Source organism: Saimiri boliviensis, chromosome 6, assembly GCF_048565385.1.
Source record: "Saimiri boliviensis isolate mSaiBol1 chromosome 6, mSaiBol1.pri, whole genome shotgun sequence".
Taxonomy (NCBI): Eukaryota; Metazoa; Chordata; class Mammalia; order Primates; family Cebidae; genus Saimiri; species Saimiri boliviensis.
The window spans coordinates 103921635-103944047 of record NC_133454.1 but is presented as its reverse complement, the minus strand read 5'-3'; the positions used below and the strand labels follow the sequence as shown (position 1 = coordinate 103944047).

Below are 22413 nucleotides of genomic sequence, written 5' to 3'. Positions count from 1 at the left end.
AACTGGAGACTTCCACATGTTGTTGGATATGTAAAATTACTGCCACTCTGAAATCACATGCCTACCAATCTACTTCTCCTTTCCTCTTGAGAAAGTCTCGCATCTGGTAGATATTTGAAGTTGCTATCCCTGGAAGCAACTCTAAAAGTTTTCTAACTCTAAGGTTCCTTGTGTTTGAACACCATGAAAATCCATGTGTTTTGGGGTGCCTTTCTTCAAAGGAGCACATATTACCTGATAGATTCACATCCATTCACCCCTAAACACATAAATAGCATTTCACTCTAATGTAAACATGCCTTAACGATGGGCAAAGGGTAGAAGCAAAAGTAGAATATGGCAGGTAAAAGTGGCATAAGAACAGGAAGAAGTATTCCTTGACAAGTGGTCTCTGCACTTTCACGGAAGTCAGTCTAGTCTAATGCCAACAACCAGCTAGGCACTCAAAAGAAAAGTCACATGCCAGCAAAAATGTAAATATAAGCCACAAAGATAGCCTACACTGGCTCCTGAATATTGAATTTTATTAATACAAAGAATCAATCAGAAGACACTAAATTCAGAAAGAATACTGGCTATCTGCTTTGGGGTGTTTCCCCCCACATTCCATTGGCTTTTGTTGGTATCATTCTTCTAAAAAAATAATAATCAAAATCAAACCAACTTGGTCATTTTTACCAGAAGGTCTTGCCAGGGAGAAATAGTGGAAAAGGATCAGAAGATGGAATACAGAAGTCCTCCTTGGCCAGGCACGGTGGCTCATACCAGTAATCCCAGAACTTTGGAAGGCCAAAGCAGTTAGATCATTTGAGGCCAGGAGTTCAAGACCAGCCTGGCCAACATGGAGAAACCCCATCTCTACTAAAAATACAAAAATAAGCTGGGTGTGGTGCTGCATGCCTGTATTCCCAGCAACCTGGGTGGCTGAGACATGAGAACCACCTGAACCCAGAAGGTGGAAGTTGCAGTGAGCTGGGATCAACTGCACTCTACCCTGAGCAACCGAGTAAGACTCTGTCTAAGGGAGAGGAGAGAGGAAAAGAGAGGAGAGAGGAGACGAGAGGAGAGAAGTTCTCCTAAGGAATCAAATCAGAAAGCAAAGTTTTGTCGAAAAGAAATGAAATTAAATTTTAGTATCACCATCCCACATACAAAAATTTTTACCATCTCCTTTAACATTACTTCTTTTTCTAACTCCAAACCCACTCCTTTGCTAGGCTATCCCTTTTAGTTGTTCAGACATAAAGTCATTCTTGGCTCTGAAAAAAAAAAAAGAAATCCATCAGCAAGTCTTATTAGGCCTAACTCTAAAATATATGCCATATCCAGTTGGTATGTATTCTTCACTATGTCCACTATTCACAACCTAGTACAAGCAGCAATACTGCTCCCACTCTTGCTACCCTACAGCCCATTCTCCACACAGGAATGAAAGAGAAGTTTTAAGAACATAAATCAGGCTAGGCGCAGTGGCTCGCATCTGTAACCCCAGCACTTTGGGAGGCAGGTGGATCAGGAGGTCAGGAGTTCGAGACTAGCCTGACCAATAAGCTGAAACTCCATCTCTACTAAAAATAGCTGGGCATGGTGGTGCGTGCCTGTAGTTACAGCTACTCAGGAGGCTGAACCAGGAGAATTGCCTGAACTCAGGAGGCGGAGGTTGCAGTGAGCGGAGGTTGCGCCACTGCACTCCAACCTGGGTGGCAGAACAAGACTCCATTTAAAAAAAAAAGAACATAAATCAGATCATTTTCTCCCTTGCTTAAACAGTCTATGACAACTTAGAATAAAACTCAAAATCTTTACCACAGGCTACCTGGTAAACTGACCTCACCCACTTCTCAACCTCCACCTCACCCCTACCAACTATACTCCAGCCATTCATTTTATCCCCTCAATAAACTTGCTCCATCTCAGAGCCTTTACACTTGCTATTCCCTCCAGCTGAACCACTACGTCCCTAGGTCTTCTCATCACTGGCTCTAACTACACCCAGGTTACTATTTCAAAAAGTCCTTCTCAGATCCTTAAAAAGCTTCCCTCTCATTCCCACATCCTGGTCACTCCCTATCTCCTTCTCCAGTTTGTTTATTCATAGCACTTATTACTTAAAATATTACTTATTATTTAACTTGCTTACTGTCTGTTTTGCTCACAGATTATAAATTCCATGACTTAGAGTTGTTCCTTGTTAGGTTCCCTACTGCCCAAAATACTCTACCTGGCAAATTTTAAGCCTCAATAAATATATGTTGAATTAATAAATAGACCAAAAGAAAAAAAATCATGCCACTAACTTTGAATAATATATAAACGTATCTTAATAAATACTACACCTCAAAGAACTGTGGTAAATATTTAAAAATATGCAAAAAGTTTATAGTAGAAAAGTGGTATAAGCTAAGTTCTCAATGTTAGTTGTCATTTCTGGTATTGTTATTAATTAAATAACAATAGGCTGAGTGACTACTATCAGGTATTGATCTAGAGAAGTGCTGAATTGAACAAAATAAAAAACAATCTGTTACTAATGAAAATTATATACAATATATAGAAAGAAAGCCGAAGAGAAGGGAAAAATAGTTTTAGGATATACAGAAAGTATTCATCTATTAAATACCATCATACAGAAGATAAACATAAGGACAATGTGTGAATACAACTTAGCTTAAATATGAGAAGAAGTAATCAAATTGGTAGAGGCAAAAATGGAAGGATGGAAACAATATGTACTTTGTCAGGCCTGGATTCAATTCCTAGTCCTTACACTTGCTAGCTAAGTAACCTTCAGCAAAACCAAACCTCTTTTGAGTTTCCTCATCTATAAAATGGGAAACATAACAACACAGCTTATTGTGGAATTTTATTGAGGATCAAATGAAACAATATATGAAAAGCACCTGGCCACAAACCACTCAATAAATGATAGCTATTTGCTATTTTTCTCATCTCAGGAAATAGTCTCAAAATTCAACAGACAAAAGTTTCTAGACTCTCTTGGTTTTATAACCTCAGCCAAAGATTAGCATTTTCATTATTTATAAACATGAAGTCAGAGTCTACCAATCAACACAGGTTACAGTCTGCCAGGGTTTGCACACACTCAAAAATTCAGAAAGGAAAATAGTAGGGGTGCCTATATAAACTTAACCTTATATCTCTCCCCATGACTGCCTACTAGAAAGAAAATGAAGGCTATTTCTAACCAGAAAGAAAAGAGTATATCGTCCCCACCTCCCCTCTGCTTCTATAAAAACTTCCCATAGTTCAGAATGTAAAACAGAATCTAAAGAGGACAACCAGCAAGACTTGTGAACCTAAAATTAGACCTACCAGCTGTGTTTTGGTTAGCTAGTGCATAAGGCACCAGCAGGACACTGAAATATACAGAAGCCTCTTCTCTAAAGACAAGTTTTTCTCCAGCCTATCTACCCACCAGATTAGAGCAGGCAGAAGGAACAGATGAAGAGGGGGATGAACAGTTTGCACCCAAGAAACTTGGTGTCCAGAACTTCTACTGCTGCCAGACTAACTTGTCTGGAATGGAACTCAGAATAGAACCTTAGATGACTTTATAACAGTAATAAGAGTAAGAGCAACCCATTGCTGAGGGCGTATTATATTCCAGGTACTGTGCTAAACTCTTTACATCTATGATCTTGTTTTTTCCTCATGATAACTCAATAAGGAGAAACAATACTTAGCTCATGTTACAGAAGAAGAAACCAAGACTCAGAGAGGCTGAATGAATTACCCAACATTATACAGCTAGTAAGTGGAAGAGCTAAGACTCAAAAACAGATTGCAAAGCCAACTGGGTCAAAGACTGTTTGGTCCTTCAGTATTTTTCTCCCATTTTTCCTTAGTAAGAGAATCTCAGGTTTTAGCTGGACACACTGTGGCCCAGAGAAATGACTGTTTACCAGCCTCCACTGCAACTAGGTAAGGCCAGGAAATTGAGTTCTGGCCAATGAAACCTAAGCAGCAACGTGTACAACTTCTTAAGGGTTCCCTTAAAATAGAGGGGTGTGCCCTTCTTCGTTTTTCTGTGTCTGTCATTCTGGAACTAGGAAATACTAGCCGGACCTTCTGCAGTCATCTTGGTCCATGACACAGTAAGGATGTCAGAATGGAGCTGAAAAAAGCCTAGATTTCTGGTAACTTCATGGTTCCTCCACACCAATGACTGCCTACACCTAAAGTTCTTTTATGTGACAGAGAAATAAACATCATGTGGGAGGGGTTATTTTGGATGTTTCCAAATTATTTCATTATTTTAGACTCAGTCAAACTTAATCCCAATGTAAATACTTAACAATTATGTAATACTGTCTCAGTTCTTCATTAATGCCTTGGAACTAGACAAGACTATACTTCCTACCACACATTTACCACATATTTCATGTTTATCTACTATTCAGCAGGCACTGTGCTAGGTGCTGGGAATACAAAGATGAATCACGTATGGTTCTAGCCTCTTCTAAGTAATTTTATTTCACCAAGGAAAGAAATGGAAAGAAATAACATGATATAGTACACAGTATTTAGTGCTATAATAAATGTTCACAGGCCATTATGGAAACACAGAGGATACCTCAAAGCCTGTAACTACCTACTAACACCCTACCATCTTTCAAGACCCACCTCAAAGACTCCTTCCTCTAAGCATCTATTCCTTGCTCCATGCCCTCCAGTGATATCAACTTCTCTTTTTTCTCCACTTTCATAGCATACTGTTTGTACCTTTTCTCTAATACATACAAATAAGCATGTGAAAAGACTATCCTTCCTATTAGGGTGTAAGCTTCCCGAAGTTGGAAACTTTCCTTATTCTTCTCAGTATCCACCATACAGCTCCCCATAATAAGTGCTCCAAAATTATTCAGATGAATAAAATTCATTTAAAAAAATAAAAAATATCAGTCTCTAAAATGAAAGCTAGCTATATGTTATAGTTTGGGCATATTAAAATGAATGTATTTGCTAATCTTATTGAGGTTAAAAACCAATTATTGCCTTGCTGAAAACTAGCTAAACCCATCTGAAGTGGGTTTAATGTATAAATAAATGTTCAACAAAAATAATCAAGCACATCATAGTATACATCAAAGTCACTGTCCATATGGTTATTTGCTGTAAATTGTGGATTGAGCCTTTGGTATATTTGGGAGATCTTGTTTCATTGGTTGGATTTTTTTTTTTCATTTTCGATCAGTTTTCTGACATCTAAAAAGGGAATCAATACTGATTTTTATTTCTTTTTTTTAATTTTTTTTTTTTAATTTTAGTAGAGACAAGGTTTCCTCATATTGGTCAGGCTGGTCTCGAACTCCTGACCTTGTGATCCATCTGCCTTGGCCTCCCAAAGTGCTGGGATTATAGGCATGAGCCATTGTGCCCAGCCATCAATACTGCTTTTTAACCTGATGCAATGTTGGCTTGATCCTATCATAGTGATATACATACATATGCACACATGCACGTGCACGCGCACACACACACACACACACAATTATCTCTCTCCAACCATACACACACAGGATTCAACTCTTCCAGAGCCAGGCTTCTGCGTTTCTTACCTGATTCTCATCTCTACTCTCCATATCAAGACTAGAGCTTTTGTTCCATCCATTGTTGGTATGTCTCCTATTCTGAAAGGTCCATGAGTATCGGTGTTCCTTCCTGCCACCTAACAAGTTTAGCCCTAGTTGTGAATATTAAAACAAGAATATAAGCATGAAATTGAGCTGATTATTCCAGACTGAATTATAAGTTCAAGCAGAATACATAATACTAGGCACTGATACCAGGTGAATCTCTGGTTTCTCAGACTTGAGTTAGATGAAAGGAAAGGGAAAAGGTGGGTATGTCAAGACAGGCAGGCAGGGCAACCTCCATGTTGAGGGCTGTGGTCCAGACAATGGTGACGAAGATCAAGAGTCCATTATCTCCAGTGGAGCCTAAGAATAAGCCTACTGCATCAGAAATCTTACCCCAAAAATCAATGGCCTAATAGCCTAAAATGCCTATGAACTCATCTTATCTTGATTGAAAGGTCAGGAAAGAGAAAAGGAGGGCACTAGACTTTCAGGAGAAAGGGTAGAGAAAGCCTGGACCTTTTCTCTCAAGAGTGGATTGTTCAGACCCCTGGCTAAGCACTCTAGTTCTTTAATGAAGCTCCATCACTGCCAATGTCGAATCCCCTGAAAAATCTAACTAATGTAAAAGGGACGCCTATAATCTCATATTACCTCCATAGAGCAGTATTTTCATCTGTACTAACAACACATTCAATTGCTAGAGCCAACTAACCCTTCTATGAGGAGTTGTTCGTATAAACAAAACCAACTGTCTATGCTATGAATAAAATCACTGGACTCTATACAGTAATATCGAATGGTAACACAATAGGAGAGTTTCTCTAGATCCTCGCAAGATGTCATAATTCAGGTCTCCACCCAATGTCATATGCTCAGAGATGCCTTCTATAATATATCTTATCAAAAAGTAACCTATCCTGCCACACTAACTCATTCTTTATTGTTTTCAAAGCACATAACACCACCCAAAACTACTCTACTATTTCTATCCCACTGTAGAGATAGGGCCCTTTCTGTCTAGTTCACTGTATACTTCCAAGACTTTTTACAGGTTAAGGAAGTGTATTTTGATTGGAAATCCCAGAACTGCAGGCCTCACATAAACTTTCTACAGAACTATGTAGGAGGTGGTTCCAACTAATGACAGCATGCCATACACTTTACCTTGGTCTTAGCTTTTGTTTTATTCTGTACAAATAAATAAGACACTGGTTGAATTACTATGTGTGCCAGTGCTACAAACTCTAATTAGAAGGTGACCTATATTTCTTCAGTAAGAATAAAAAATATAAAAATATAAATAGATACATTACAGCAAGCCTTCAACCTTCTGTCTCCCTATGAGAGCTTCTTCTACGAGCTGAACGAAAAGCCAGATTCACTGATCACTACGGGATACACTATGGCATACCTCCAGTCCCTCGGGAATTACAGCTCTTCTGAGCATATACCTACATCCTTCCATCCACCCAGATACCTATGCATCTTCAGTGACTCCCCATGCAGTTGTTCCTCTTATCACTTAACCAAACATTCTCCCCAAATACCCATCTTAAAAGCAAAGGGTGCGGCTTCAAAACCTTAGGATCTATACTTAAAAAGCCATGTTAAGAACTCCACAGATGTTATATACTTACTGAATTCTGCCAACCACTTCTCCCTTTGCCACTCTGTAAGACTCTACCTTTTCTTCAGGTGATCTTGGGGTAAACTAGACAAGTGGTTTTCAAACCACAGGACATGACACATTAGAGTGCCATGAAATCACTTTAGCGGGAGCCTCCAGAATTTTTTTTTTAAAAACAGAATAGAAGAGAAACAGAACATATCATATGTAGCAAGGTAAACGGCGTTCAATTTGAGTTAAAGGGGTATATGTACACAGTAAAAAATATATTTCCTATGTTGTAGGTTGTGTTCAAAATAATTTTAAAAATTACTAGACTACTGAGTATATCTAAAGCACTTTTACTGTTCAACATAAAAATTCATTAAATGTAGCTCTGAATGCAAATTCCCTTGACAGTGTAAGAATTTTCACATGAATAAATCCATAAGCCAGATCAAGCTCCTGTCAGATCCAATAACCCATTTTCCTAACCAGAAATTATGGTCAGAGAAAGAGAATCCCACATATCTGAGATGAGAAGTCATGACTCAGGTTAAGAGGTCATAAATTGGGCTGCATAACTATTTTTCTATGATAAAGCTAAAGACCAGGCTCAATTCAAACCTGGACTCATAAAATCCTCTAGAGATCAAACGCCACAAACCAAAACTGTAAAACAGCAATGTCCAGGAGAAAAGACAGAACAGTACTTCAAGTGACTAAATGCTGATCGTGCCCCTTCAAGATGTTATCTCAGTCCATTTGGTCTAGCAGGTTGTCTCCACTCCTAATCCCCTCTCGCGTTAGGATCACCCTGTTTTTCTGCTCATTCTGGCCTACTCTGAAATTTGCTTTTCCTCTAAATGTCAGCAGACTTTGGCAACAACTTGGCCTTCTACTGCCAATACCAGCCACTCACAGCCTGGTTAAACACTGAGGTATCAAAATATAAACTGTACAAATTCCTCTCATTCTAAACTTGTATAACTAGCATTTTTATATTAATAAAAACAGACCAGGCGTGGTGGCTCATGCCTGTAATCCCAGCATTTTGGGAGGCCAAGGAGGGTGGATCACAAGGTTCAGAGTTCAAGACCAGCCTGGCCAAGATGATGAAATGCTGTGTCTACTAAAAATACAAAAATTAGCTGGGCAGGATGGCACATACCTTTAGTCCCAGCTACTTGGGAGGCTGAAGCAGGAAAATCACTTGAACCTGGGAGGCGGAGGTTGCAGTGCGCCAAGATTGCACCACTGCACTCAAGCCTGGGTAGCAGAATGAAAGGCCATCTCAATAAATAAGTAAATAAATAAATAAAACAGCTAACATTTATTGAGCACCAACAATGTGTTAAGCATTGTTAAAGTCTCTTAATCACCCACAAAGTCATTTCATTCTCACGAAACCTCTATTTTATTTCTTAATATTATGCCCATTTTAGAAATATGGAAACAAGGCCAAACTATAATATAACTTGCATAAGGTCAAAAAGTGGTAAAGCTAGGATATTTCCTGTCCCTCTCTAATCCCGTATGTTTCACTTTTCATATATAACACTTATTACATGTTTATTTGCTTACTTGTCCTTTTCTACTTCCCTCCAATAGAATGTAAGCTCTGACAGAAGTACAGACTTTCATTTTGTTCACTGCTATATTCCCAATCCTTAGAGTATCTATGCTCAGCTGATGCTAAATAAAAACTTGCTGAATGAATGAATGCAGTATAACAACAATTCTCTTCTTTTGTCCACCATTCCACTGAGCCACTCTTACTGTTCCAAGTTATTCCAAGATATTCTGTTGCCATAAGTAAATGTACATTTAACTCAAAACATTTGAAACCAGAAAACTGAAACCAGAGGTGCCATCAAGCTCACATCTTCATTGAATCAAAATGAACAGCTTCTCACCCTAGCTGCCTAACAGAGCAAATGTCAGGCTCTTTCTGAGGAGAATAAAGAAAATATTACTCCAGACTCTACAGTTCCTTCAAACACAACATCTGACATTAAATGAAAAACTGTGATGCATGACAAGAATCAGAATAATATAATATACAATCAAGGATGATTCCCAAAAAGATCCAGAGAAACAGATCTCTAAAAAAAATAACCAAATTGAGATTCTGGAGTTGAAAAACAAGGTATCATAAAGTAAGAATTCAATGACACACAATGGAGTATTTCCAGCTGCTATACATGAAGAATGAAGCACATCTATGGAGTAATTTCCAGGACATACTAAGTGTAAAAAACAAAGCATAAAATAATATTATATTCTCCCAAAACTTTAAAACTCAGTTTCATCATGAGGGGAAAAAAAACACCAGACAAATCCAAATCGAGGAACATTCTACAAAATACTTGACTAGCACTACTCAATACTATCAAGATCATCCAAAACAAGGAAATGTAATGTGAGGTCCTAGATAGAATCATGGTATAGAAGTCATCAGAGGAAAAACTACTGACATTCAGTAAAGTCTATAGTTCAGTTAGTAATTGTCTAACATTAGGATAAGCAGAGTACATGAAGCAGCTCTTGATCTGAGAACATATACTGAGCCCAAGAAACTAGGCTGTGCATTTGGTTAGTAAAAAGTGAGGTGTGAGGGGAGTATGAGATAACAGAAAGCAAAGCCTATGGCATGCTCAGAGTAAAACATTTAAAGGACAGCCAAGTGTGGTGGCTCACACCTGCAATCCCAGCACTTTGGGAGGCCAAGGCAGGCAGATCATCTGAGGTCAGGAGTTCGAGACCAGCCTGGCCAACACGGTGAAACCCCATCTCTGCTAAAACTACAAAACATGAGCTGGGTGCGGTGGCATATGCCTGTAGTCCCTGCTACTCAGGAGGCTGAGGCAGGAGAATTGCTTGAACTCAGAAGGCGGAGGTTGCAGTGAGCAGAGATTGTGCCACTGCACTCCAGCCTGGAGAAAAGATAAGATTAAATCTCAAACCCCCTCCCCATCCCCCAAAAAAAAACATTTAAAGAAAATCCTTTACAGCCAGGCACGGTGGCTCATGCCTGTAATTCCGCACTTTGGGAGGCTGAGGCGGGTGGATCCCCTGAGGTCAGGGGTTCAAGACCAATCTGGCTAACATGGTGAAACTCCACCTCTATAAAATATACAAAAAATTGGCTGGGCATGGTGGTGGGCAGCTGTAGTCCCAGTTTCTCAGGAGGCTGAGGCAGGAGAATTTCTTAAATCTAGGCGGTGGAGTCTGCAGTGAGCCGAGATCGAGCCATTGCACTCCAGCTTGGGCGACAAGAGTGAAACTTCCTCTCTAACTAACTAACTAACTAACTAACTAAAGGGGATCCCTTCCATATAAACTTGAGACCCTCTCATCTTTCCATCCTGCTAAGGAGTAAAATCCCAGAGTAAAAGCAAACTAAACTTGCCTCTATCCAAACATCCAAAGGGGACGGTAGAGAGGTAAACAAAACAGAGCAGGGGGAAAATATGACAGAAAATCTCTAAGATTTGGGCAAGGTCCTCCTGAAAGTTTGGTCCAAGAAACTTCAAGAAATTATTTTAGTAAAAGGGGATTCTAAACAAGTTGTACTCTCAGGCCTTAGCAGAATCAAACTGAATTTCTCTCTCGAAGGATGCAGCTTCATGCAAGATTTGGGAAAGTCCCAAAAACAATTTTTTAAAGGCAATGAGAAGCTCACAGTTACACAGAACTAAGCACAAAAAGAAATAAAAACATGAAATATGAAAAAAATAAAATAAAAACAGCAGCAGAAAGAGGTCCACAAAGTCTTCACATACTAGAATTATCAGAGATTATCAATCAATATGCCTACAGTTCTTAAAGGAATAGATATGACAGCTATAGAATGAAAAAATAAATAAAAGAATATGATTCACAAATTTATACTGGTACATTTGAAAATTTAGACAAAATGGACAAACGTCTGAGAAAATGTAATTTATCAAAACTGACCTAAGAAAAAGTAGACAACCTAAACATACCCATGACCATTAAAGAAACTGGGACCACAGTCAAAAACACTGCATAAAACAATAATATCCAGCAATCCCATTACTGGGCATATACCCAAAGGAATATAGATCATTCTATTATAAAGATACATGCACGTGTATGTTCACTGTGGCATTATTCACCATAGCAAAGACATGGAATCAACCTAAATGCCCAACAATAATAGACTGGATAAAGAAAATGTGGTATATTTGCCACAGAATACTATCCAGCCATAAAAATGAATGAAGTCATGTCCTTTGCAGGGACATGGATGGAGCTGGAAGCCATTATCCTCAGCAAACTAATGCAGGAACAGAAAACCAAATGCTGCATGTTCTCACTTACAAGTAGGAGCTGAACGATGAAAACACATGGACACATGGTAGGGAAAACATACACTGGGGACTGTCAGTGGATAGTAAGTGGGAGGAGGGAGAGCCTCAGAAAGAATTGCTACTGGATGCTGGGCTTAATTCCTAAATGATGGGATGATCTGTGCAGCAAACCAGCACGGCACTCATTTATCTGTGTAACAAACCTGCACATCCTGCACATGTAACCCTGAATTTACAAGTTGGAAACTAAAAATAATAAAATGTTGGTTACCAATTAAAAAACGTAAAACAAAAACAAGCAAAACAAAACACCAATAATAAACCAACTCTCCCTTCCCCCTTCACTCTCTCCAGGAATAGATGGCTTCCATAGTCAGTTCTACCAATCACTCCAGGAAGAAATATTTCAATCTTCCACAAATACTTCCAGAGCATTAAAAGAGAGAAAGAATATATAAGAAACACTACACTCTGCCTCAGACTATGAAGCCCATAAATATAAATGGGGGAAAAAAAATGCTACATAAATTATTTATAAGCCAAATACAAAAACATAAGTCTACTCCATTATAACCAAGTTGGGTTAAGGATATCTCAGAAATGCTTGCCTTTCTGCTTTAATTATAAAATACAACAATACAAAGAGATAAAAATAAGACCATATATATGCACACACCTATATTTGTAAAAAGGAACACTTGAAAGGTAACAAAAAAACTAATAAAAGTGGTTACTGACCAGGCGCAGTGGCTCACACCTGTAATCCCACAGCTTTAGGAGGCAAAGGTGGAGGGACTGCTTGAAGCTAGGAGTTCAAGACCAACCTGGGCAACATAGCAAGACACCAATCTTTACAAAATAAAAAATAAAAAAAAATTAGCCAGCTATGGTGGTGCATACCTGCAGTCCTAGCTACTGAGGAGGCTCAAGTGAGAGGATCGCATAAAACCAGGAATTTGAGATTAGAGTGAGCTATGCTCCTACCACAGCACCCCAGCCTGGGAAACAGAGTAAGATCCTGTTTCTAAGAAAAAAACAAGTTGTTGCCAACAGCTGGTGAAAAGGGCAAAGGCTTTTGAGATATGTGAACATATCACTGATTTTTAAATTTAACTTTAAAAAGTAAATCAATTAATGTAATTCATCATCATAACACAATAAAAGAGAAAATCATATGATCATCCCAAAAGATGCAAAAAATGCATTTGATATTAAGTAACCAATCAAAAATCAGAAAAACATAGCAAACCAGGCCTAGAATTTTCTTTTCTCTCTCTCTCTTTTTTTTTTTTTTTTTGAGATGGAATCTCCCTCTGTCACCAGGCTGGAGTGCAGTGGTGTAATCACTGCAATCTCCCACTCTCTAGTTCAAATGATTCTCCTGCCTCAGCTTTCCGAGTAGCTGGGATTACAGGCATGCATCACGATGCCTGGCTAATTTTTGTATATTTAGTAGAGACGAGGTTTCACCATGTTAGCCAGAATGGTCTCAATCTCCTGACCTCATGATCCACCCGCCTTGGACTCTGAAAGTGCTGGGATTACAGGCGTGAGCCACCACACCTGGCTAGAATTTTCGTAAAACTGATAAAACATATCTATTTTCAAAAACCACAGAACATGTCACTTATGTGTGCAATGTTATCAATTATTGCTAGATTAGGAACAAGGCCAGAATACCCATCAATCACATCCATTCAACATAAAACTCAGGGTACTATCCAATGCAGTAAGGCAAGAAAAAACAAATAACAGGTACAAGGATTGAAAAGAAACAAACAAAAACAATCTCTCTTCACACATAATACAATCATGTATGTAGAATAAATCTACAGATAAAGTATTAGGATATGTAAGAAAATTCAGCCAATAGATTACAAAAAAGTCAGTATATAAAAGTTAATTGTATTCCTATGTACAATTAGAAAACAAGACTTAAAATCATTTATTTGTATTTTAGAGACAGGGTCTTGCTCTGTTGACCAGGCTGGAGGGAAGTGGAAGGATCATTAACTCACTGCAGCCTCAAACTCCTAGTCTCAAGCAATCTTCCCACCTCAGCCTTACATATAGCTGACAGGTGTGAACCATGGTGCCTGGCTCATATTTTCTACAATACTATAAAATTATGAAGTATCTAGGAGTAAATTTTACAATGATGTGCAAAATCTTTCAGGAAAAAAAGATTAAACTTTTACTGCAAAGCAATAAAAAAGACCTAAATAAATGGATCAGAAGACTTCATGTTGTAATAATATTAATTCTCCCTATATTGGCTTATAAATTTATTACAATAACCAAAAAGACTCCTGCAGGCTTTTTAATGGCATGAGTCTAAGAAATTTAAAGGGCCAAAACTGGCCAACACACTCTTGTATGACAAGATGGAAGGGCCTGCTTTACCAGATATTAAGACCTGTTATAAAGGGATGGTAACTAAGAAAACTAAGAAAACATGCTGTTCATACAGGGGTATACTAACAGATCAATGGTAGAGAACAGAAAAGCCAAGAAACACATTCATACACATTATGGGCACTTGATATATGACAAGTGGCACAGCAGATCAGTGCACAAAGGGGAGGGCTTTTCAATAAATACAGCAATAGCAATTGGCTATCTGTATGGGGAAAAAAATGTAATTGAGCCCCTACTTCTACTACACAAAAATCAATACTAAGAACAACAAAACACAAAAAGCACTAACCACAAGGAAAAGTATTAACAAATTTTACCACATTAAAATTCTATTCAAGGCAGAACTTTTTTAAAAAGAAAAACCACATAGAATATATCTGCAACCCATATAAAAAGAACAACAACAACAAAACCACAAACAAATATATAGCTGAGTGTGGTGGCTAATGCCTGTAATCCCAACACTTTGGGAGGCTGAGGTGTGCGGATCACCTGAGGTTAAGAGTTCAAGAGCAGCCTAGTCAACATGGCAAAACCCTGTCTCTACTTAAATATATATATGTGTGTGTGTGTGTGTGTGTGTGTGTATACACACACAAAAATTAGATGTGGCAAGTGCATGTAATCCCAGGTACTCAGGAGGCTGAGGCAGGAGAATCATTTGAATCTGGAAGGCGGATGTTATAGTGAGCTGAGATCATGCCACTGCACTCCAGCCTGGGTGACAAGAGTTTGTGTGTGTGTGTGTGTGTGTGTGTGTGTGTGTATACACACACTCACATAAAGTAATGAGAAAAGCACAACTCAATAGAAAAATGAGCAAAAGACCTGACTAGGTACTTCAGAGGAAATACAAAAGGTCCTCAAAGTCAAGAGTAACAGAAAATTAAAACCCTAGTAAAATACCATTACATATCCACAAGACTGACAACAATTAAAAACACTGTAACAGCATGCGTTGAAGATACCAAGCAACAAGAACTCTCATATACTCTTCATAGTGATTCAATCTGGTACAACCACTCTGGAAAATAGTTGGCAACATGTAGTACTACTGAGGATATGCATAGCCTCTGACACAGCAATTTCACTCCTGCATTTATATTCCACTTAAATATATGTAAATGTACACCAAGAGACATGACCAAGAATATTTACACCAACATTGTTTGTAATAACCTGATGCTCCCAAACCTGGGAACAAATCAAATGTCCATCTATGACAGAATAGGTAACTTGTGGTATATTCATAAAATGGAATTCACTATAGTAATGAAAATGAACAAACTACAGCCACTCACTGGATGACTCTCACAATGTTGAGAAAATGAAGCAAAACCCAGAAAAATGCATGATAAAAATACGATACCTATGGTGTCAAGTTCAAATAAGTTTAGGAATGCATACATATGGGGTAAAAGCACAAAGGTAAGCAAGGAAAGGATTACAAAAGTCAAGATTATGCTTACTATGCAGGAAAAAGATGGTTATAATTGGAAAAGGTATGGGGGAAAGGCTTCAATATTGCTTCAGTTCAATTGTTCTATTTCTTAATCTGGAAGGAGACTACCTCAATACTTGTTTTATAATTATTTGTTAGACTGTGCATACGTTTTTACATACTTTCTGAATGTGTATGTTACAACTATAAATAGGTACTAAAAAAAGGAAAACCTAACACAGAGGATCTTCACGTTGAGGTATTTGTTATCCCAATGCCAGCTACTGTAAGGTCGCTCAGGGAAGCAAGTCATCATAATATGACAATGTTCACTAATACAGATTTCTTAATGAATTGATCACTCCACTCAAAATTTCTCCCTCCCTCCCCGATTAACACCAGCAGTTTCTCTGATAGTAAACACCCACAATATAAATAAAAGGTGCATCGTCCGCAAATTCATTCATTCAACAAATATTTCCTAAGTGTCCACTGTTATGATGGACTAGTAAGGTCCAAGACAGATAAAGACCCAGACAAAGGACATGGGAACTTCCACTCCCACCCCAATATGGACTTCATCTTTTCACCCTCCTTTCCTACTAAGTTTCAAACATGAAGAATCTAAAATGACTCAGGGCACATATTGTTACTACTAAAACTATTTTGTTACTCTTTTCAGTGCAGAAGTATCACCTGATTGGATTCATGTGGCAAAATCAAATTTTCCATGTTTTCAAGTAGGCAAAAAGATTGCCTTATCAAGAGCCCTACCACAAAGCACCAGTTTCAACAATAGTGGTGCTATGGAAATTGGCCTAAGTGGGGCCAAAATTCCCAAGAAATGTTTTACCTGGGATCCACAGACCAGAAACTTGCAATTTTCTAGAAACTGTATACCAGATTTTGTATGTGCATGTTTTTTCTCAGGTCAGAGTCCAGAGCTTTCATCAGATTATCAAAGGAGTTTAACCAAAAAGGGTGAATAAAAACTACTCCCAAAAAGATGGAAAGACTACCTTCTTGGGGACTTAATGAAAACGAATGTGGTCACAGCCAGCCCACCTGAGTTGAAACCCAGGTGTCCTGACTCCTCCACTTATGCTCTGAAGGCCCAATACTTACTCTTAGCTCTTCAAAGGCTTCGTCTAGGGTAGAAAGTTGGTGGCCCTGGTGAGCTCCAATGACTGGACACAGGACACAGATGAGCTGCCTGTCTTCTTGGCAATAGGTGCTCAAATCGAGCCCATGGTCCGGACACTTCCTCTTGGCCACTCTCTCTGCTTCCATTTCTATTTCTGGGTCAAATTCACTTTCTGCCTCAGTTTCTCCCTCTGCTTCAGATTCCCCTTCTTCCTGGTTGTCTTCTTCAGCCTCGCTTTCTTGCTCATCCTCCATTTCTTCCTCGCTGTCTTCTTCACTCTCCTCAGCGCTCTCATCCTCACTGTCTTCCTCCGACTCGCTCTCTTCCTCCGACTCGCTCCCTTCCTCCGACTCGCTCCCTTCCCCGGCTTCGCTTTCTATCTCCCTCTCCTGCTCCACCTTGACCGCCGCTTCTTCCTTCCCCGCCCCCTCCCCGTCAGCCCGCGGGGTCCAGGCCTCGGCGCCGTGGATGTATTCGGCCAGATGGTGACTGAGGAACTTCTGCCTGTGCGCCTCGGCGTGGCGGCGGCAGTAGCAGAAGCCGCATTCTCGGCACACTTCCTCGGCCCCCGGAGCCTCGTCGGGCTCGCACTCGTCACACGTGCCGTCGTGAGGCAGCTCCTCGATGGCCGCGCCCACTCCGGAGGCCATGTGGGTGCAGTGACGCTGCCAAGGCCTCAGGCCTCGGGGCTCGCCGCCTTCCCTCCGCGCGGCCTCCTCACTTCCTCCTCCCGCCCCGGCTCCCTTCCTCGGGAGTTGCCGCCCGCCTGGACCGCGTCGCGTCTCGGAGGGGGACCTGGGGACGCGACAGCCCCTGCCCGGGCGAAGCAGCAATGAGCCTTCCCACCGGCTCTGCCTGCGCCGCAGGGTCCCTGCGCTTCCTCTGCCGCGCCGGCCACTTCCGGCGCGGCCGCCCAGCGCCCCCGTCGGCCCCCGCGTCGCGCCGCCCGCTCGGCCTCCCGCTACCCGGGCGAGATCGCGGCCGCTGCCGGGCCCCGCGCCGCCCCGGTTCCACTTTCCCTTTCCCCGTCAGGCGGCCGGCTTTCACTTCCTGAGTCATTTAAAGTGGCAACGACCCTTTTCCGCTTTTCCCGCGGGACTCAGCTCCGCCGCTCCGAATCTCACCGTGCCTTGGAGGAGAGTAGGGGGAGGAGGAGGAGGATAGGGAAAGTCTCTTGCTCCTTCCCGGGGCGAGAATTGGGCTCCGCCTCCCCCATTCCCTTCCTGGAAGTGTCAGCCTGCGTTTTGAAGGCCACTAGGCTGGTGTCCCTGTGCATTTCAGTCGCTCTTGTGCCAATTTGTCGCTGCCCGTCACAGTCCCCGGCGTTCTGCAAGGTGCCAGGACAGTGGTGTTTACCAGACTGAACCTGGCCTCTTGGTATTTCCTGAGTGCGGAAGGGCTGTTTGTTCTAGGCTCGGGGAATCGGAGTCAGGATGAGCAAACAAAACATTTTCGATCCAAAGCAATACTGTGCTTTGTCTGTTTGCATTCCTGCCTCCTAGGATCTCAGAACTTCAACCTCTGTACGGTTTTCTGAGAGCCTGCCTTGGGTTGGGCAGAGATGTCAGGTGAAGTGAAGTGGGGAGAGGCATCATTTGTCAAGTGACAGGTCCAGATTGCAGTCATTTTCCTTTATGTAAGGTGTCCCTCTAGATCCTATTGGGCTCTAACAGAAAGGAAGGGAACTGTGGTTTATCAAAGCAATACTATAGTGCCAAGAACCCGGCTACATGTTTTTGTGGCTCTTTAAAAGCCAGTTTCGGAAGATCCACTGCGCGATGGTCCCCAAATCCTGGTGCCACTACCAATCAGTTTTTGTGACCATGGACAAGTTAATTCATCATTCTGTTTTCCACTTTTTAAAAAATATGTGAAGTGAAAAGAATGGTAAACATCTACCTCAGGAGGTAGTTTTGTGGATTAAATGTAAAGATTCCTGTACTGTATTCACTAAGCTTTCATTATTTTTGGCACAAAGTATATTTAATGCTGACAATGCACCTTTGTAACCCTCTGCACAGAAATCCAAACAATCTGATTCCCCAAGAATTAGTATATTTGGGAGTGTCCACAAATAGCTCCCTTATTATTTTAATCTATCGCTACATAGAAAATGACCTCAAAATGTTGGAAGTTCAAGACCAGCCTGACCAACATGGAGAAACCCCATCTCTACTAAAAATACATAATTAGCTGGGCATGATAGCACATGCCTGTAATCGCAGGTGCTCGGGAGGCTGAGGCAGGAGAATCGCTTGAACTCGGGAGGCAGAGGTTGCGGTAAGCCAAGATTGTGCCATTGCACTCCAGCCTGGGCAACAAGAGTGAAACTTCATCTCAATAAAAAACCAAAACCAAAACCAAAAAAACAGAAAATGACCTCAAAATGTACCAGCTTAAAACAATAAACATTTGTTATATCCCATAGTTTCTGTGAGCCAGGACTCGGAGTGACTTAGCTAAGTGGTTCTGACTTAGGGTCTTTCAAGAGATTTAAAGATGTTGGTCCTGTCTGCAGGCTATCTGCCTGCCTCCGTCTCCCAAAGTGCTGGGATTATATGCGTGAGCCACCATGCCCAACAAAGACTCTAGTCAAAGACTCTAGTCTTTCACTAACATTGTCCTTGAAGTCTTTCCAGCTTCTGCCTACTGCTCAGTTCCAAAACCACTCCAACATTTTAGGTTTTTTGTTATGATAAAATTTTATTCTTTTTTTTTTTTTTTATCTCCATCCTTCACTAACTCAACTCACTTTATTTTCTTTTTTTTTTTTTTTTTTTTTTTTTTTTTTAATAAAGAAGAGGAAGAAAGAGAAAGAGGAAGAAGGAGAGAGGATGGGGGTATTGCTTTATTGCCCGGGCTAGAATGCAGTCTAAATATGGGTATGCCTATAATTGTCCTTAATAATGGAGACATGAAAGAAAATGAGGGAAGAGAATAGCAAACAAGGAGCCAACCAAGATTTCTTTTAAACTTCTAAGTTGATATGATGTGGTCCTGATAAGAGTGTATATTTTGTATATTTAAAGTGCAGAGTTCTATAAATGTTAATGACATTTACTTGTTCCAGATCTGAGTTCAAGTCCTGAATATCGTTGTTAATTTTCTGTCTCATTGATCTGTCTAATATTAATGTTGAAGTCTCCCACTATTATTATGTGGGAGTCTAAGTCTCTTTATAAGTCTTGTATGTCTGCGTATTCCTGTATTGGGTGCGTATATATTTAGGATCTTTAGCTCTTCTTGTTGTTGCATTGATCCTTTTATCATTATATAATGTCCTTCTTTGCTTCTTTTGATCTTTGTTGCTTAATTGTAACTTCTGCTTTTTATTTATTTATTTTAGCTCTCTGTTTGGTTGGTAAATCTTTCTCCATCCCTTGTTTGGAGTCTTTGTGTATCCTCGAATGTGAGATGGATCTGGATGCAGCATACTGATGGGTTTTAGTTTTTTATTCAAATTGCCTGTCTTTGGATTGGGGGATTTAGTCAATTTAAATTTAGAATTAATAATAATATATGTGAGTTTAATACTGCCATTAGCTGACTATTTTGTCCATTAGTTGATGTAAATTCTTCATTATATTGATGCTCTTTTTGATAATTTTTTTAGAAAGGCTGATACTGTTTGTTCCTTTCATATGTGTTGTGGTTCTTTCAGAAGCACTTGTAAAGCAGGCCTGGTGGTGATAAAATCTCTGAGTGCTTGCTTATTCACAAAAAACTTTATTTTTCCTTCACATGTGAAGCTTAGTTTGGCTGGATGTGAAATTCTGGGTTGAAAGTTCTTTTCTTTAAGGATGTTGAATATTGGTCCCCACTCTCTTCTGGCTTGTAGGGTTTCTGCTGAAAGATCCGCTGTAAGTCTGATAGGCTTCCCTTTATGGGTAACCTGACCTTTCTCTCTGGCTGCCCTTAGTATTTTCTCCTTCATTTCAACCCTGGTGAATCTGATGATTATGTGCCTTGGAGTTGCTCTTCTTGAGGAATATCTCTGTGGTGTTCTCTGTATTACCTGGAGTTGAATATTATCCTGCCTTACTAGGCTGGGAAAATTTTCCTGAATAATGTCCTGAAACGTATTTTCCAGCTTGGATTCATTCTCTTCGTCACATTCAGGTACACCGATCAAGCGTAGATTAGGTCTTTTCACATAGTCCCATATTTCTTGGAGACTTTGCTCGTTCCTTTTTATCCTATTTTCTCTAATCTTGTCTTCTTGTTTTATTTCATTGAGTTGGTCTTCGACCTCTGATATCCTTTCTTCTGCTTGATCAATTCGGCTATTAAAACTTGTGCATACTTCACGAAGTTCTCCTATTGTGTTTTTCAGCTCCATCAATTCACTTATATTCCTCTCTAAATTGTGTATTCTTGTTAACATTTCGTCAAATCTTTTTTCAAAGTTCTTAGTTGCTTTAAATTGGGTTAAAACAAGTTCTTTTAATTCACAAAAGTTTCTCATTATCCACATTTTGAAGCCTGCTTCTGTAATTGGAACACACTCGTTCTCCATCAAGCCTTGTTCCGTTACTGATGAGGAACTGTGATCCCCCGCTGAGGGAGAGGCGTTCTGATCTTGGGCATTCTCAGCCTTTTTTGGCCGTTTTCCTCCCTTCGTTATAAATTTATCCATCTGTGGTCTTTGAATTCACCGTCTTTGTAATTAGGTTTCTGAGTGGACGTCCAACTTACTGATTCTCAGCGCCGAAATCTGAGCAACCCACTGCGCCGACCAAATCAGCGGCGTTAAGATTAATGGTGCTTTTCCGACTCTGCACCAAGAACCGTCGCTCCAAGGCGCCGGCAAAACCGCCTCGCCGGTCACAAGAGTCGCGCTGGCGACCCGTGGGGCTCCTCCGCTGGGAATCTCCTGGTGCGTAAGCAACAAGAATTCATGTGAAGGTGTGGCGTCCTCTCATTCTTTGCGCTTTCAGTGGGAGCTACAATCCCGAGCTGTTAGTGATCAGCCATCTTGGATCTCTCTCCCCCAAATTTTATTCTTTTTAATAAAATTTGTGTTTGTTGTCTATTGCTACATAATGTGGGAACGGAGGGGAAACTTCACCCTCAGCAGGTTTCCTGAAAAATCACCTGAACAAAGGCAGATTAATAGGAGAAAAGACATATAAATTTATTTAAGTTTTACATTACCCAGAGTCTTCAGAATAAGTCTACATTACCCAGTCTTCCAAAGATACGACAGAAACTATTTTTATATTTAAGTTCAATGAAGTATGAACAACTATGTAGAAATATGATTGAAGAAAAAAGGATATGATCTAATGCTGATTTCGGAGGCGTTTGAACCAGAGCAACTCCATCTTGAATAGAGGCCAGGTAAAATGAGACTGAGACCTACTGTGCTGCATTCCTAGATGTAAGGCATTCTAAGTCACAGGATTAGATAGGAGGTCAGCACAAGATACAGGCCATAAAGATCTTGCTGACAAAACAGATTGCAGTAAAGAAACCGGCTAAAACCCACCAAAACCAAGATGGCAATGAGAGTGACCTCTGGTGGTCCTCATTGCTAAACTCCCACCAGCACCATGACTGTTTATAAATGCTATGGCTACAAAATTAGCCAGGCGTGGTGGCGCATGCCTGTAATCCCTGCTACTCGGGAGGCTGAGGGAGGAGAATTGCTTGAACCAGGGAGGCAGAGGTTGCAGTGAATTGAGCCAAGATCACGTACTTGCACTCCAGCCCAGGCAACAAGAGCAAAACACTCTCAAAAAAAAAAAAAAAAAAAAAATGCTGTGGCATCCTCAGGAAGTTACCCTACATGGTCTAAAAGGGGGAGGCATGAATAGTCCACGCCTTATTTAGCATATAATCAAGAAATAACCATAAAAATGGGCAAC

The 22413-nt window shown here is 40.3% G+C and overlaps 1 protein-coding gene across 1 annotated transcript in view; it reads right to left on the bottom strand.

Moving 5' to 3' along the window:
• Positions 1-17685, bottom strand: part of TRIM44 (tripartite motif containing 44) — a 130934-nt gene extending 113249 nt beyond the window's left edge. Inside the window, exon 1 of the mRNA XM_003919993.3 lies at positions 16528-17685. Within this exon, the coding sequence (XP_003920042.1) occupies positions 16528-17196 (669 nt within the window). The 5' untranslated portion in view covers positions 17197-17685. The remainder of the gene's footprint in view (positions 1-16527) is intronic.
• Between the last annotated feature and the right edge of the window lie 4728 nt (positions 17686-22413).